Genomic DNA, 18569 nt, shown 5'->3' with positions numbered 1-18569 from the left:
CAATAACACACAAAGAACTTCCGGTTTTAGGCACACCGGTTTTGGAATGCAGGACTTTATCTCTCTAGAATTTATTGCTTTATGACTTTCAGAATTTATGATGCTCACAACTACAACTACCGAACTGCATTGAATGAGGACGATTGATCTTCCTTTTATAGCTGAAAGCAACCAACGGCTACTTTCTTCTCTCTCTTCTGGATTGGTTGATCGTCATCACGCCTGTTTGCAGAAGGGTTGCTTGCACGCTTCAACTTCCTCAACACCTGGCATTCATGCAGGTGACTCTGAGCATAGGATGACATAGCCGGTTTTCAGATTGAGACACGTGTTGAACATCCACTTCCGGTTGTCAGCATCGGATCAACAAAGCATCATTGCTTTCCTCGCATGCTTCTGATTGGATCCGCTCTTCTTTTATTCTTTCGAGACACGTTTCTTCCGTCATGGTACGTCACTCTTGAATTTTAAATCTTCTGACTTTTGTTCTGAACCATCCGGTTTTTGTGCCTTGTGCTGTATCATCCGGTTGGAGAGTATAATCTTTCTTCTTCGTTAATCGGTCGCTTGAGAAGGTAGAACCGGTTCCTCTGATCTTTAACTTGATCACTTGAGGCTGGTTTCTTTGAAGTAGTAGCAACCGGTTTTTGATGCCCCAACCGGTTCATATGGTTTTAGAAGTACCTGCACATGAAGTTTAACCTCTGTTTAGTTTCGTCTGGCCGGTTCCAAAATTAATCTACTTAATTTTTCTATCAGAGCACCTTTTACCTCTTACCACGATCAAGGAACCACGAGTGAGTTTCCACAAACCATTACCAAAGTAGTTGTTGTACCCATCATCATCAAGTAAACCTGTAGAAATCAAATTTAATTTCATATCCGGGACATGTTTTTCATTTTGTAAAACCAACTACATCCTAGTATCAAATTTCAAACAAACTTCTCCAATGCCAACAACCTTTGATAGTCCACTATTACCCATCTTGACATCCCCAAAATCACCTAAAGTGTAAGATGAATAAAAATCTCTTCGTGATGTAACATGAAACAGATACAAATGTTCTTCTCAACTTTAAACCCAAAGTTGAGGTATACAAACAGAGAAAATCAATTTCATTCAGACTTAAGCTAGTCTAGATATAAGACAATAAGAGATTAGAACCTGAATGTGAAAATGTAAGAGATCTACTTCTTCGTCTCTTCTTCTTTCTTTGTTTCTTCTCCTCTGTTTCTTCTCTTTTTGTAGAATGTCTTCTCTCTCTAGAAGTGATAGAATGAGCAACATTCTTAGGTTTTTCTCATTTAATTAACTGTATGATTGGGCTGGACCCAAAGACCCAACAATCTCCCCCTCCAGCCCACAGAGAGAAGTACACCGATCTTCAAGTCATCACTTGGTATTCATTCCGATAAGCCGATAACAGAGCTCGAGCTTGTCTTTTAGAACAATCTTCATAAACATGTCTGACGGGTTCTTATCCGTGTGGATTTTCTTCAACTTCATCTGCTGGTTTTCTATTACATCTCTTAACTAATGAAATCTCACATCAATATGCTTAGTTCTGGAATGATATATAGCATTTTTGCTCAAATCTATGGCACTCTGGCTATCATAGAAAATAATTGCATCTTCTTGTTGCATACCAAGCTCTAGGAGAAATCTAATCATCCACAATAACTCCTTACCTACTTCAGTTGCTGCAATATATTCTGCTTCTGTTATTGATAAAGTCACACATTTCTGCAACTTGGATTGCCATGACACGGCTCCCCCTGCAAAAGTAAACACATAACCCGAAGTGGATTTTCTGTGATCTAGATCTCTAGTCATATCACCATCTGTGTAACCTTCTAACACAGCATCACCATTTCCAAAACTCAAACACAAATTGGAAGTGCCTCTTAGATATCTAAGAATCCACTTCACTGCTTCCCAATGTTGTTTTCCTAGATTAGGGAGGAACCTACTTGCCACGCCGACTGCATGCGCTATATCTGGCCTAGTGCAAACCATTGTATACATCAAACTCCCTACAACTGAGGAGTATGGAACACTTGACATTTCATCATTTTCTTTCTCTGTTGATGGACACATCTTCTTTCTCAATTTAAAATGGCTGGGAAATGGACAATTTATTTCCTTTTCTCCTTGCATATTGAATCTTTCAAGCACCTTTCAATGTACTTCTCTTGTGACAACCAAAGTTTCTTAGCATTTCTGTCACGAGTAATCTACATTCCCAATATCTGACGTGCTTGGCCCATGTCCTTCATATCAAATGTCTTGGACATCTCCTTCTTCAACATTGCTATTTTCTCAGCATCATGTCCTACAATCAACATATCATCAACATAAAGTAAAAGTATTAGAAACTTTCCATTAGAAAATCTTTTGAAATAAACACACGGATCTGCCTTGGTTCTCTAGTACTCATGACTCATCATAAAAGAGTCAAATTTCTTGTACCACTGTCTCGGAGCTTGTTTCAAACCGTATAGACTCTTCTTCAATTTGTAAACCATGTTCTCCTTTTCTTTCACTTCAAATCTCTCTAGTTGCACCATTTAGATCTCTTCTTCCAAGTTACCATGAAGAAATGCAGTTTTTACATCAAGTTGCTCAAGCTCAAGGTCTAAGTTAGCTACTAGACCTAACATTGTACGAATGGAAGTCATCTTTACCACTGGTGAGAAAATCTCCTCAAAGTCGATGCCCTGTTTTTGTCCAAAACCCTTTATAACAAGTCGAGCTTTGTACTTCATAATTTCTCCATTTTCATCTCTCTTTAGCTTGAACACCCATTTGTTTCTCAATGCCTTTCGACCCTTAGGAAGTTCCACCAGCTCATATGTTCCCATTTCTTGTAATGACTTCATCTCATCTTTCATTGCAATCTGTCACTTAACTTTGTCTTTATGAACTTATGCCTCCTGAAAACATTTTGGCTCTCCTTCTTCTATCAATAAAATATACTCCGAAAAAGGGTACTTTTTAAAAGGTTGGTTCTCTCTCTCAGACCTTTTTAATGGGGGTTCTTTTGGCTCCTCTTGATGATGTTTCTCCCCCTGCCCAGGAACATCATAAATAGTTTCATCATCATTACATCATAAATAGTTTCATCATCATTACTACCATTCATGTCAGAGGTTTCCTCAGTGGCTTCTTCATTATGTTCATCTTCATCTGTTAATGTTGACTGTACATGGTGAAGGAATTGGTATGAGTTTTATGGAATCATCAACTCTCTTTGACTTCTCAATGATTTCTAGATTTATCTCATTCTGACCCTCGAAGAATACAACATCTCTGCATCTAACAATTCTTTTTTTTATGGGTCCCATAATCTGTACCCAAATTTCCCATTTCCATACCCAAGGAAAATACATGGAATTACTTTATCATCCAACTTGGATATTTGCTCCTTTGAAATCTGCACATATGTTTTGCATCCAAATACCCTTAGATGCGAGTATGAAATATTCTTCTTAGACCATACTCTTTCTGGTATTTCAAACTTCAAAGGAACATAGGGTGACCTGTTTATGAGATAGCAAGTTGTGCGAACTGCTTCTGCCCAAAATTGTTTTGGCAACTTTGTCATCTTCAGCATGCATCTCACCTTTTCTACAATGGTGCGATTCATTCTCTCAGCCACACCATTGTGTTGTGGAGTTCCAGGCACTATTTTCTCATGTCAAATTCCATATTTTACACAATATGCTTTAAAATCCTTGGAGGTATACTCTCCCCCATTATCAGAGCGAAGACATTTCAGTTTATTGTCTGTCTCTTTTTCTGCCATGACATGGAACTCTTGAAAGTAATTAAATACCTGGTCTTTCGTTCTCATTAAATAAACTCACACCTTTCTAGATGCATCATCAATAAATATTAGAAAGTATCGATTGCCACTCAATGACTCCTCAAAAGGACCACACACATCAGAATAAACCAAGTTCAGTACATTCTGTTTCCTTTCTGATGTTTGACTAAAAGAGACTGTGTTTCTTACCAAAATGGCAGTAGTCGCATAGATCCAAAACCTCATCTTTGGTTAAGGGGATGTGAAGCTTCCTCACCAGAATTCGTAACCCTTTCTCACTCATGTGACCGAGACGTTGATGCCACAGATTTAAAGAGCTTTCAGCTTGTACTGCATTCAACCCATTCTTGAGTATCTTCACATGGGTTCGGTATAAGGAGTGTCATGGCTTCCCTTTTGCTACAATCATTGATCCCTTGCTGAGCTTCCATTCTCTACTACCAAGGTAATGCTTGAATACATCTTTGTCCAAAGCATCACCTGATATCAAGTTTAGACGCAAATCAGGAATATGTCGCACATCTTTCAGTGTTAACTGATGTCCAGCTCTGTCTGCAAATAAATATCACCAATACCCATAATGCTTGAGTGACTAGTATTACCCATCTTCACTGTACCAAAATCTCCAGCCTTGTAAGTCATGAAGAACTCTCTATTTGGTGTAGCATGATAGCAAGCACTTGTATCAACTATCCACTCAACTCCTTGGTGACTTTCTACATATAGATATTGTTCTTTTTCACAAGAAAGAATCACTACATCATCTGCAGTTACTGTGGCTGTGGTATTTCTGATCTCATCATCTTTCTTCTGATTTTTGTCTTCATTTTGTAGTCTTTTCTAGGCTCTACAATTTTTCTTAATATGACATTCTTTACCATAGTGATAACATTGTCTTCCCTTAGATTTTGATATACCTCTGGACTTGCTATGGCCTCTTGATTGTTGTCGGTATTCAGCTCTTCCCCTATTCTCTGTGACAAGGGCCTGTGCACTATTTGTATTAGTTGACTTCCTTCTTGTCTCCTCATTGAACAAGCTGCTAGTAACTATACTCATAGTAAGAATACCATTCGGAGTTGCATTACTGACTGTCACAACCAATGTCTCCCAATTGTCGGGCAATGATCCCCAAGAGCAATAAAGCTGACAACTCATCTTCTAAGGTCATCTCCATCACTGACAATTGATTAATCAATCTCTGGAACTCATTTAAATGCTCAGCAACACCTGCACCTTCTCTGAATTTTAGATTTACTAACTTTCGAATCAGAAACGCTTTGTTACCTGTTGTTTTCTGCTCATACGATGACTCCAGCTTCTTCCACAACTCATGTGCACTCTTCTCACTTGCTACATGGTGGTACACGCTATCATCAAGCCACTGTCTGATTGTGTCAACTACTTTCCTGTTCAATTTTGTTCAATCACCGTCAGACATATCTTTTGGCTTCGCACTATCTCCTTCAACCGGCTCATACAAGTGTTTACAGTAAAGGATATCCTCCATCTTGGATTTCCAAATCTTCCAGTTATTATTTGTCAACCTGATCATTGTGCTATTACCTTCCATCTCAACCTACAAAAGCACTCTTCAAAAAATAAACTTAATAGCTCTAATACCACTTGTTGGGAATTTTGAAACGAAGATTACTTTTATACTGTAATCTAGCAATGTGAGATGGGTAAATGCACAGGTTATCCAAGTCTAAAACAAAAGATCAAGCATAGAACAAAACAACACCAGATTTACGTGGAAAACCCTCTCAACCTGGAGGGTAAAAACCACGGGGCTAACCAGCAAATTTCATTATAAACAAGAAATAGATACAAATGTTCTTCTCAACTTTAAACCCAAAGTTGAGGTATACAAACATAGAAAACCAATTTCATTCAGATTTAAGCTAGTCTAGATATAAGACAACAAGAGATTGGAACCTGAAGGTGAAAATGTAAGAGATCTACTTCTCATTCTCTTCTTCTTCCTCTGTTTCTTCTCTTCTTTGCAGAATGTCTTCTCTCTCTAAAAGTGATAGTGTCACGTCCCAAAATCAACTTTTCTAGACCGAGGAATCTGCGGTCTTGACAGAGATCTATGACCGTGGATGATGGCACCCATGACTGAGTGGTCCGACCGATGATTCCGCAAACAAGGAATTAACAGGCAAGTACTTTTCTAAACGATTTCTAAAATCCACACAGTGCTATTTATCATGTATTTTATATAAACGATGCAAAAGATTTCCAAGTATGTTTTCATTGCAAGTCCATGGTTTTATAAAGAATGATGGTTTTAAGTTAAGAGCTATGGAATCTAAGAGATAATCATAGAGGAATTGATGGATACGAGAGGATGGCTACCATGATGAGCTCTGGTGGTCCGATGCTCTCAAAATATGGCTGGAGGAATTGACGAATGGATGCCTACCCTGGAGGATCAGCTCTCCAAGCTAAGGGTCTCAATATGTGCTCAAGTATGCAACTATACATGATTGATTGATGAGATACCCTTAAAAAGCCTCATGGATGCAATGTCTTAAAATGTCTTCTTAAAATGCTTGTTGGGTCCCTAGACTCACTTTGCTTGTGTGGTGTAGGAATCTAGCCAACGGATTTTATGACAGATGAAGGAAGAGTTGGCAAAGGAAGCGTGGTGCCGAAGATGTGTGTGGGAGGAGGGACCGAGACCGTAGGACCGACTTTTATATCAACCTTTTCAATGACCGGGTCGAATAGGCACCCTAGCGTTTCCGCATTTATGTTGGAAATCACGTCGATTTAGATGCATGAAAGTAGGAAGTTAGGGCGTAACAATTTGGTATCAGAGCAACGGTTCCGAACCTTAGCACTTTCACACATATGCTCCGATAGATGCTCCTCCAAGGCCTTCATGTATGTAAATAGTTTTCGTTAATATTTTGCATGACATGAAAATGTTTTCAAAATGATTTTTAAGTAAGGTTTTAGCATTAAACTGTTTTCAAAATCACCATTTTTAGTATTACCCTTGTGATCAAATTTCGGGGACGAAATTCTTTATAAGGGGTAGTTTGTCACGTCCCAAAATCAACTTTTCTAGACCGAGGAATCTGCGGTCTTGACAGAGATCTATGACCGTGGATGATGGCACCCAGGACCGAGTGGTCCGACCGATAATTCTGCAAACAAGGAATTATCAGGCAAGTACTTTTCTAAATGATTTCTAAATCCCACACAGTGCTATTTATCATGTATTTTATTTAAACGATGCAAAAGGTTTCCAAGTATGTTTTCATTGCAAGTCCATGGATTTATAAAGAAGGATGGTTTTAAGTTAAGGGCTATGGAATCTAAGAGATAATCATGGAGGAATTGACGGATACGAGAGGATGGCTACCAGGATGAGCTCTAGTGGTCCGATGCTCTCAAAATATGGCTGGAGGAATTGACGAATGGATGCATACCCTGGAGGATCAGCTCTCCAGGCTAAGGGTCCCAATATGTGCTCAAGTATGCAACTATACGTGATTGATTGATGAGATATCCTTAAAAAGCCTCATGGATGCAATGTCTTAAAATGTCTTCTTAAAATGCTTGATGGGTCCCTAGACTCACTATGCTTGTGTGGTGTAGGAATCCAGCCAACGTATTTTATGACAGGTGAAGGAAGAGTTGGCAGCGAAAGCGTGGTGCCGGAGATGTGTGTGGGAGGAGGGACCGAGACCGTAGGACCGAGACCGTAGGACCGACTTTTATATCAACATTTTCAATAACCGGGTCGAATAGGCACCCTAGCGTTTCCGCATTTATGTTCGAAATCACATCGATTTAGGTGCATGAAAGTAGGAAATTAGGGCGTAACAGATAGAATGAGCAGTATTCTTAGGTTTTGTTCATTTAATTAACTGCATGATTGGGCTGGACCAAAGGCCCAATAGTTGGTATATTCATAACTTTGTTATCTATCTATATTCTTGAAATACTTTAAACACTTGTCTATGTAATCTTTAAGGTGTTAATGATTTATGCATGTTGGATTTTTTTTGTTTTGATTCATCTTGTATGTTTGTTGATCAGTAATTTTTTTTCTTGACTATAGCTTTATTATGGGTATTTTTTTATTTATTGTAAATATGTGTGGTTTTGTTTTATTTATTGTAAATATTTTTATAATGATGCTTAAACTATTTTTTTAATATATAAACATATTATTTTAGATTCAAATTTGAAATAATTTGTTTCTTACAACAAAAAGAAAAGAAATTTAAGTTTTTTGGCCAAGAGTAAATAAAGAATCATAAATCACAATGTTCCTTTTCTATGGATTGGTGATGTCTTACTTTAAAGTTTCAACATGTGATTGAAATACTTTTTTTACTAAAGAACTCATTTTTGTAACTTGATTTTATAATTACATCATTTGTGTTTTTCTTCTTAAATGTAACTTTCCTTTGGATTATGATATAAAAGTTGTGCTTAATATATATATATATATATATATATATATATATATATATATATATATATATATATATATATATAATATATGGACAACTTTATAACATGTAAAAATATATTATATTAGTGCAATCCTGAATTAAAAATTGGATAATGTTTTACATGACAATTACAAGAAAAACTCTTATTGTGAGACCCAATTACTTCTTGTTTCATAAAATGTTACAACCCTACACTACGAGTAAAATTTAACAAAAGTGGGAGAATGTTTATAATCCTAATGTTTCGTAAAATGGACTTATAACTTGTTTCGGGTTACTTGAGAATCATTTCTCCTTGCTTTACAACTACATATGACTCCTCATACTTTTATTGCATGGGTATGCAAAATATATATACTTCATATTTTAATATGACTAATAACATATATTATTCTTAATAACCTCCCTTACAATTAAACTAAAGTAATAATAAAAATTTAATTTAAATTCTCCAACAATTTCTCTTCCTATTTTTAAAAAATAAGACAACAATCTCTTCATATTTCTTAATCTTATTACCCAACTCAATTCCAATTTCATGATTACCAAATAACTAATAGTTAAACTAGTAGCAACTTGTGACATAGCTCATGTTTTAACAATTGAACACTAGTTCGTTTCCACCTTTCTTCTCACGATCGAATTTCCAAATTTCACTCGTATAATCTTTCACTTTTTACGATCCAAATTTACTCGTTTGATCTTACTTTCTCACCGTCGAACTTCACTCGTCCAATCTTTTCTTCTCAAACGATCAAACTTCACTCGGTTTTTTTTTCAAACGATCAAACTTCACTCGTTCAATCTCTCATTTTCACGATCAAATTCACTCGTTCGACCTTTCACTTCGAACTTTACTCGTTCGATATTTTTTCTTCAACATTAGGTCACAATTTGTTTCTCAACGTAAAAACAAAATCGTAACTTAATTTCATTTTATGTGATCAAACCTTAGCTCAATTTCTCTTCTCAATATTGAACCAACATGTTCGATTTTCGCAACATTAGATCACGATTTGTTTCCTTATAATCAAATCACAACTTGATTCGTCTTCTCACTATCGAACCAAACATGTTTGATTTCTCTCTTTTCAACCTTCAGCTCCAAACAAAGTTTTAATTGATCGAAAATTTGTTCTTTTCACTTTTGTCAAGTATAAGACATAATCTTCATGCTCATTATCTCCCAAGAAATTTCTCCAACTTCCTTTGTTCTAATAATCTCTTCTCACTTTAGCGTGATAATTTCTCCATTTCTAAGCTCCCAATATAGTGAACCATTTTCATACATTTGACTTAAAAATCACGATAATATAAAACAATAGAGATACTGTAAAATAGATAACACGAGATTTAACAAGTTTTGAACAATAATATCTAATCGCCAATTCTATAATTTTTTTGTGAGACCATTAAATGTCTTATTATAAATTACATTTTTTTTAGTTTGTTTGGCATATATATATTAAGCAAAGTTTTTCACATTTACATATAATTGTATAAATTAATGAAGATTCATGCTAAAAGAGTCCAATAAATACAATTAAATTGCGCTGGTGACCACTCATCCAATAATGATTTAATAATCATTATTAAATACAAATGAGATGACATTTTTAGCACACTCATCCAATAATGATTTTCTTGGCTTGAACCATCTTCATCTATTCACATTCATCAATCACCGCCTCTTATCTTCCTTTGTATAGAGCTTGTAATTGGGAGAACGGAAAGCACTAAACATTTAGCAGTAGCTCGAGTCCCGATGGATCCGTCGGCGTTTACTGAAGAGGAGGCGGCGGCGTACAATAGCGAGACTGTGAAGAAGAAGGCAAGGCTTTATTCTACACTTTATGCACTCCTTGATAATCCCATTCTCGCCGATGTATCGAAGAAACCGACGTTATCTGATGTCGATACCCTAATCAATTTGGAGCTCGGCAGCGCCATGCGTATATCTGTCCTCAAAATGGACAACAGCTCCTTCGGTAACCTTCAATTGAAACTTCATCTGCAGTCTTTTCCTTGTCTTCTAAATTGGATTTTTATTTTCTGATTCAGATGTTGCAGTTAATAATTCGGCCAATGTGAAGGATTTGAAATTGGAAATTAAAAAGATGTTAAGAAATATGTTAGTTGGTTTATTAGTTTAATATTGTATATGGAGATGTATAACTCCTTGTTCTTATCTAAAAGTAGTTAGTTGTTCTTATCTTATGTAGTAGTTAATGGTAGTTAGTTGTTATTATCCTATTAGTAGTTAGTAGAAGTTAATAGTTAGTTTATGGAAGTTATTTTACTTTTCAAATGTAAAATGATGGCTATAAATAGCCCTTTATCCCTTCAATAAATTCATAATTAAGTTCTCTCTTACAAAATTCCTCTTCTATAATTCTTTAACTTAACTTGTCAATTGGTATCAGAGCAAGGTCTTTTACGTTGCAACGAAGAAGAAAGGTAAAGTAATCCATGGCAACCGAAAATAATTGTGTTCAAGCTTCGATACCGAAGTTGAATGATCACTACGAACATTGGTGTATGTTAATGGAGAACTTCCTTCGATCCAAAGAATATTGGGGGTTAATAGAAGAAGGAATTCCGACAATTGCTAAAGGATTAGAACCAACAGATGCAGAACAAAAAGTCATTAATGAGGCAAAGCTGAAAGATTTGAAGGTAAAAAATTATCTCTTTCAAGCTATTGATAGAACGGTATTAGAAACCATTCTAAATAAGGATACATCAAAAGATATTTGGGAATCTTTGAAACAGAAGTATAAAGGATCTGTTAGAGTGCAGAGAGCACAAAGGCAAACTCTTCTCGCAAAGAGTTTGAAATGTTAAACATGAAGACAGAAGAATCTGTGAGTGATTATTTTGCTAGAACTCTTTTTATTGCAAATAAAATGAGAGTCACCGGTAAAAAGATGGAAAATGTTATAGTTATTGAGAAAATTTTAAGATCTATGACATCTAGATTTGATTATGTTGTATGTTCAATTGAGGAATCAAATGATGTTGATACTCTATCAATTGATATGTTGCAAAGCAGTTTGTTTGTTCATGAGCAGAGGATGAATGGACATGTTTTTGAACAAGAACATGCTCTAAAAGCTACATTTGTTGATCAAGGAAAAGGAAGAGGTCGAGGAAACGGTGGTAATAGAGGAAGAGGAAGAGGTAGAGGTAGAGGTCAAGGGAGACAATTCTTTGATAAATCTACTATTGAATGTTACAATTGTCACAAACTTGGACATTTTTTTTATGAGTGTCCAACCAAAGAAGGTGAAATTAAAGCACAGTTTGTTGAAACTAATGAAGATGTGGCATATGAAGAAAACAATGTGAGTAATAAACAAGAATCGTGGTTTATTGACTCTGGATGTAGCAATCACATGTGTGGGAAAAAGGAGATGTTTTGTAGACTCAATGAAAACATTCATACAACCATCCTATTTGGAGATGATAGAAGTTTGGAGGCTAAGGGCAAAGGAGATGTACGTGTCACTGTGGAAGGGAATATGCAGACCATTCAAGATGTTTTCTATGTTCCTGGTCAGAAAAGTAATTTGCTTAGTGCAGGCCAATTACTAGAAAAAGGTTTGACAGTCCTTCTTCAAGATGGAAAGTGCAAGATATATCATCCAGAAAAGGAAATAATTATGACAACTCAAATGGCAACAAACAGGACTTTCATTCTTCATTCTCAAAAGATAGAGAAAGAAGAGACATGTTTCTCATCTATAGAAAGTCAAACTTAGTTGTGGCATCAAAGGTATGGTCATTTGAGTATTCGTGGATTAAAAACTCTTCAACAACTTGACATGGTGAAGGGACTTCTAAAGTTTGAAGCTCTTTCAGGTTTGTGTGAAGATTGTTTGATAGCAAACAGAAAAAGAATCAATTCCCTAAATTAAGCAAATGGAGAGCAGAACAAATACTTCAATTAGTACATAGTGATATTTGTGGTTCTATCAATCCTACATCAAATAGAAACAAAAGGTATTTGATTACTTTCATTGATGATTTTAGCAGAAAAATCTGGGTATATTTTTGACAGAAAAATCAGAGGCTTTCAAGGTTTTCAAAATTTTCAAGCACCGAGTTGAAAATGAAACTGAAATGAAACTCAAGTGTCTTAGAACCGACCATGGAGGAGAATTCACATCTAATGAGTTTGTAAATTTCTGTCAAGATCATGGAATAAAGAAGCAACTCACTTCAGCCTACACCCCACAACAAAATGGAGTTGCTGAAAGGAAGAATCAAACGATTATGAACATGGTACGGAGTACACTTTCAAGCAGAAAAGTCCAAAAACTTTCTGGCTAGAAGCTGTAAATTGGACTGTCTATATTTTGAATAGAAGTCCAACATTAATGGTAAAGAATATAACTCCAGAAGAAGCTTAGAGCGGCTACAAACCTACAGTGGAACACTTTAGAGTATTTGGTTGTATATCTTTTGTGCATGTTCCTGATGTTAAAAGAACAAAATTGGATGACAAAAGTCTAAAGTGTGTATTACTTGGAGTAAGTGAAGAATCAAAGGCTTATAAACTATACAATCCGGTCACTAAGAAGATAGTTATAAGCAGGGATGTGAAGTTTGAAGAAGGTGAAAGCTGGAATTGGAATACTGGTCTTATAAAAGAAAGTGATGTCACATCTGTTTTGAAAGAAAATGATGATGAAGTAAGAGTCGACATAGAAAAAGGACAAAGTAGCATCATTGTTCAAAGGCATAACAGTAGTACTTTAAGTGATAATGAGCAAGTTATTGTTGAAGACAATACTACTAATGTTGTTGATGAAGATAATTCTTCTAATGTTGTTGCAGAAGACAATACTACTATAACAGAAGGAAGGGCTTTAAGGGTTAGAAGACCACCAATATGGTTGAGGGACTATCTAGTTGAGGATGATCAATTTGAAGCTGATGTTATACATCAAGCATTGCTTGTAAATAGTGATTCTATATTGTTTTGTGAAGCTGTGAAGACACCAAAATGGAGAAATGCTATGGATATGGAAATCGAGGCTATTGAAAGAAACAATACATGGGATTTGACTAACCTACCGGTTGAAGCAAAGAAGATAAGTGTATTCAAGACTAAATTGAATGAGAAAGGAGAAGTTGATAAGTACAAAGCTCGACTTGTTACAAAAGGATATAATCAAGAACATGGAGTAGACTATAATGAGGTATTTGCACCTATTGCTAGATTGGATACAATTAGAGTTGTAATTGCATTGGTTGCTCTAAAAAAATGGACAATTTATTAACTTGATGTAAAATCAGCCTTCTTGTATGGAGAATTAAATGAAGAAGTCTATATTCAACAACCACCTGGATATGAGAAAAAAGGTCAAGAGCATAAAGTCTTCAAGTTAAAGAAAGCACTATATGGCCTAAAACAGGCCCCTAGAGCTTGGTATAATCGGATTGAAACTTATTTTAGCAAAGAAGGCTTTAAAAGATGTCAATATGAACACACTCTTTTTATCAAGGTTGGAGACAAATGTATGTTTCTAATTGTATGTGTTTATGTGGATGATCTTATATTTACTGGAAACAATGAAGGTATGTTTGTTGATTTCAAGAAATCAATGAAACATGAGTTTGAGATGACTAATTTAGGAAAGATGAGATTCTTTCTTGGAATTGAAGTGTTGCAAAGGCAAGATGGCATTTTTATTGGGCAGAAGAAGTATACACATGAGATTTTGGAGAGATTCAATATGGATCAAAGTAATCTGGTTCTAAATCCTATTGTTCTAGGTTGTAAACTTGGAAAATCAGAAGAAGAAAAGAAGATTGATAGTACTACTTATAAACAGATAGTGGGGAGTCTGATGTATTTAACCGCTACTAGACCAGATATTATGTTTGTGGTAAGTCTTCTTACTAGATTCATGGACTGTTCTACTGAATCACATCTTGCTGCAGCAAAGAGAGTACTCAAATATTTAAAAGGAACAATGGACTTTGGGATTTTTTACAAGTCAAAAGGACAACAAAATTTAATTGCATATACTGATAGTGATTATGCAGGGGACCTAAGTGATAGGAAAATTACTTCTGGATATGTTTTTATGTTTTGTTCTTGAGTAGTATCTTGGTCTTCAAAGAAACAGCCAGAGTAGTTTCATTGTCCTCCACTAAAGTTGAATTCATTGCAGCTGCACCGTGTGCTTGTCAAGCTGTATGGCTTAGAAGGATTTTTGAGGAAGTAAAACACGCTCATGTAGGTGCTACCACTGTATTCTGTGACAATAATTCAGCAATCAAGTTATCAAAAAATCCTGTGATGCATGGACGAAGCAAACACATAGATGTCAGGTTTCATTTTCTCCGTGAACTAACAAAAGATGAAACTGTGAATCTAGAGTATTGCAATACTAAAGAACAAATTGCAGACATCATGACTAAACCGCTTAAGTTGGATGCTTTTGAAAAACTACGAGATTTGTTAGGTGTTTGTGCTGATCCAAGTGTAAATTGATACAAGTGTTACCAATTTAAGGGAGGATGTTGAGAAATATGTTAGTTTGTTTATTAGTTTAATATTGTATATGGAGATGTATAATTCATTGTTCTTATCTAAAAGTAGTTAGTTGTTCTTATCTTATGTAGTAGTTAATGGTAGTTAGTTGTTATTATCCTATTAGTAGTTAGTAGAAGTTAATAGTTAGTTTATGGAAGTTATTTTTACTTTTCAAATGTAAGATGATGGCTATAAATAGCCCTTTATCCTTTCAATAAATTCATCAAGTTCTCTCTTACAAAATTCTTCTTCTATAATTCTTTAACTTAAGTTGTCAGAAGAAAGTTAATGAGATGGAACATGCATGGGACATCGTTAAATCTCCTAGTCTGTTTGTTTGTCTCCCATTCCTTTCTTCTCCACTTTTAATTAATTAGAATTTGATTTCCAGATTCAAGCTGAATTTACAGGAAAGGAAACATGTATGGAAGAATTTCTGTCTTTCTTGTCAAAATGTTAAGATGCTTGACGACAGCTCCTCCCTGCAAGATCACGGCCTTCGAAACAATGCTAAGGTGATTGTTTTCTAGTATCCTAGTAAACAGAAAATACTATTTGCATCCTCTAAACTGGCATATATGTTAATCTTCATTTAGATAGTTTTGAATGAAAATGGTGATATTTTTTCATATGCAGGTGCATTTTATCCCCTACGTCGCCTCAAAGGAATTCCAACGACATTCTAAAAGGAGAAAGCATCGCTTCTTTCATGGCCTGAACCGGAAAACATGAGGGATTATCACTTGTTTTGCCTGGTATAGTTATCTTGATCACTTGCTTTCTTCATATTATCTCTAACAGTATTAAAAACTAAAATTGATGGAAATGATTCAGGCAGAAACTCATCATACATATATATAATGTGGTCTATTGATCAAGAAGAGAGAAACCATTAAAACAGTATGTATCAATCAATATGCTTATTATTGAATCAAGGAAAAAGAAGAAAAAAAACTCCAATGCCTAGTGATTCATTCTTATTCAATTAAGGATGACAGACAACAAATCCATTGTCTTCCTATTATGTGTTTACACTTGATTATAATCTCTGTCAGTTTCATTTCATTTCTCTGTAGGAAGCTCACATTTGATCCACTCAGAATAGCCACCAGCCATATCAGTGACGGAGGTAAAACCCTGCCACCAAGAAAGTCATAGTAGTTTTATTCTACTTGAGATAGATAGCTGTTTGTTTGAATGTTGTAGTTTCATTTATTGCTTCAAAATAGGGAATAGTCTTTACTTACAGCAGATAAAAGATCAGCTGCAGCCATAATTGAACGTCTCCCACTTTGACAACCCTGAATAATAATCATACTGAAATTAGGAATGTTTGAATTTGTTTGAGTACTGTAGGATTCCTTTGAGAAAAAAGGACATACAATGACGATTTTATCCTTTTTTTCAAACTGTGATGATACCTCCTCGACAAACTTAGGGTTTTTTGACATTCCTGTAGAATGAAAACAGGGTTAAACTGTGATTAGTCTTTATTTTGCATAAATTTCTCTGTTATTAGAGTTATATGAATTTGGGTTTCTCTCATGTAAAGGCTTATTGCCATTATCTTCTCCAAATCTTGAAAATACCTGTCCAACTCCTGAACATATAAGGAACATTCATAGATCCTGAAACATGTCCAGCAATGAATTCATCACAAGTCCTGAAACAATCAAAACAAAAATGTCATTTTTAAACAGAAATCTCAACTGTTATTGGAATAATAATTTTCTTTACTCTGCTTTGTTTACATAAATTTACCTAACATCCAAATACTTATGGCCATCCCGAATGAGCTCTGCTGCTTTACCAACTGAAACCAATTCAGGCTCAACGCTTGTTTCAGATTTTTGTGTATAATGGTGAAGAAGCACCCATCTTTCAAATCATTAGACACCATTTTTTTTTCCTTTTAGTCAACATTCATAGCGTGCATACATATAAACATTTTATTTAGAAAACAAAATTAACGTAAACCTGGATCCCCGGTTCTGTAAACATGGATGTGGGATCTTGGTTAGCAGCTTAGACAATGACATTTGATGGAGGGTTGTTCTTGCTATCATCATTATGCTTTTCTTTCAATTGACCTTTGCTTTGTGGGGGAGTTTAAGAGGTAGCAGTTAGATCCTCCTTAAGCCATCTCCAACCCAAAATACCCAAAATACAGTAAACATCCCGTCAAACAATAATTTATATTCAACTCAAACTCAAACTCAAAAGAATATTCTCAAAATATTCCTTTTTATAATATTATTTTTTTTTCAATATTATCTATATATTTATCTAAAATTACAAATGGAACTTATAACTTTATAACAACTTATTAATTACTTTTAAATTTTAATTATAAATTAATTATTTATACAACTGCATAAAATAAATTAAATATTATTAAATAAACACAAATTATATTTCACAATCAAAACAAATATAACAAAACAAACCTTATTAAATATATCCAATAGCTGGCTGTTGAGAATTCCAATAGCCAATTCTTGTTTACAATTTGGAATTACTTTTGATGATAGAAATTCATGTGCATACCTAATTTGGGAATATACTATTCGGAGAAAACTCTCTTTAATTATTTCCTAATTTTGATATAAGTTTGTAAACTATCTTTTATTTTCATTTAGTCCCCTTAGTTTAAAGATCACCCATATTTTAACACAAAGCTACATCTTAGATGACTTGGACCATCTTTATTCCTTTTTAAAATGGATGATCTTTAAATTGAAGGGGTTTTAAATCAAAATAAAAATGTTAGGAGTTTATATTAAAATTTATAAATATTATAGGGGCTTATTTATGATTCTCTTTTATTTTATTACCAAATTTTAGGGAGTCTATTTTATGACAGTATCGTGACTATTACTTCATTTCCTATTTGATATATTTTCCATTTTAGATATGCTAATCATTCGAATTAAATTAAAATATATATTATTAAAAATATATGAGATTAAAAAGTTAGAGTGCTTCACAAATAATTTTAAATCAATCATCTTAAACTTTTTTCTGGCCAACATCTATGGTCAAAATTTAGAACATCTATATTTTGTTCGTCCACATTTTGTTTAGTTATATAGAATTTTCATCTTGGAATTTTTTAATTCGAACAATATTTTTAACTTTTGGTATATTGTTAATACTCATAATTGTCAATTACTCATAATTGTCGATTACTCATAATTGTCAATTGTCTTGATGATGTTTTCTCGAGTTTGTGTACATCTTTTCTTCTTTTCTTCTGAGCAGTTGTCAGATGAGTTTATGAGTTTATTTTGTTTTTGTTCAATAAAGAGTTTTTTTTAAGTTGACATTTCATTGGAGTCCCTCCTATATAGGTTTTTCATTATTTTGATTATATATATATATATATGATCTGAGATAATGGTCAATTATCAAGTAACATTTTTTTAGAGTTGCTTACCAATTCATCGTACAATGATAAATTTTAATGCCGCTTAGAATTTTTGATAGAGACTCTTTCGATACCGTGTGATTGATTCAAATACTTTGAAATTAAATATTATTATATAGAATATGAAAAATAATGTGTGATGCACACGGATAAAAATAAAAAATAAATAAATAAAATAGAACATTCTCATTTTACAATTATTCACTTCGGTAAAACAACTCATCTTTTCACATTACTCATCATATTTTTTTTTCCAATAAACCTCTCATCTCATGACCTTACACTTTCAT

The 18569-nt window shown here is 34.4% G+C and overlaps 1 protein-coding gene across 1 annotated transcript; it reads right to left on the bottom strand.

Moving 5' to 3' along the window:
* Positions 1-16340: 16340 nt before the first annotated feature.
* LOC124926751 (thiosulfate sulfurtransferase 16, chloroplastic-like) lies at positions 16341-16991 on the bottom strand. The gene is made up of 3 exons (XM_047467041.1): positions 16830-16991; positions 16614-16730; positions 16341-16515 (listed from the first exon to the last, which is right to left on the bottom strand). Exons 1-3 carry the CDS (start codon positions 16919-16921, stop codon positions 16416-16418), a joined length of 309 nt encoding a protein of 102 aa, XP_047322997.1. The 5' UTR covers positions 16922-16991; the 3' UTR covers positions 16341-16415.
* Between the last annotated feature and the right edge of the window lie 1578 nt (positions 16992-18569).

The sequence above is a fragment of the Impatiens glandulifera genome, chromosome 2 (assembly GCF_907164915.1).
Source record: "Impatiens glandulifera chromosome 2, dImpGla2.1, whole genome shotgun sequence".
NCBI lineage: Eukaryota > Viridiplantae > Streptophyta > Magnoliopsida > Ericales > Balsaminaceae > Impatiens > Impatiens glandulifera.
The sequence above is the reverse complement of the archived record's forward strand: the minus strand, read 5'-3'. Positions and strand labels throughout refer to the sequence as shown.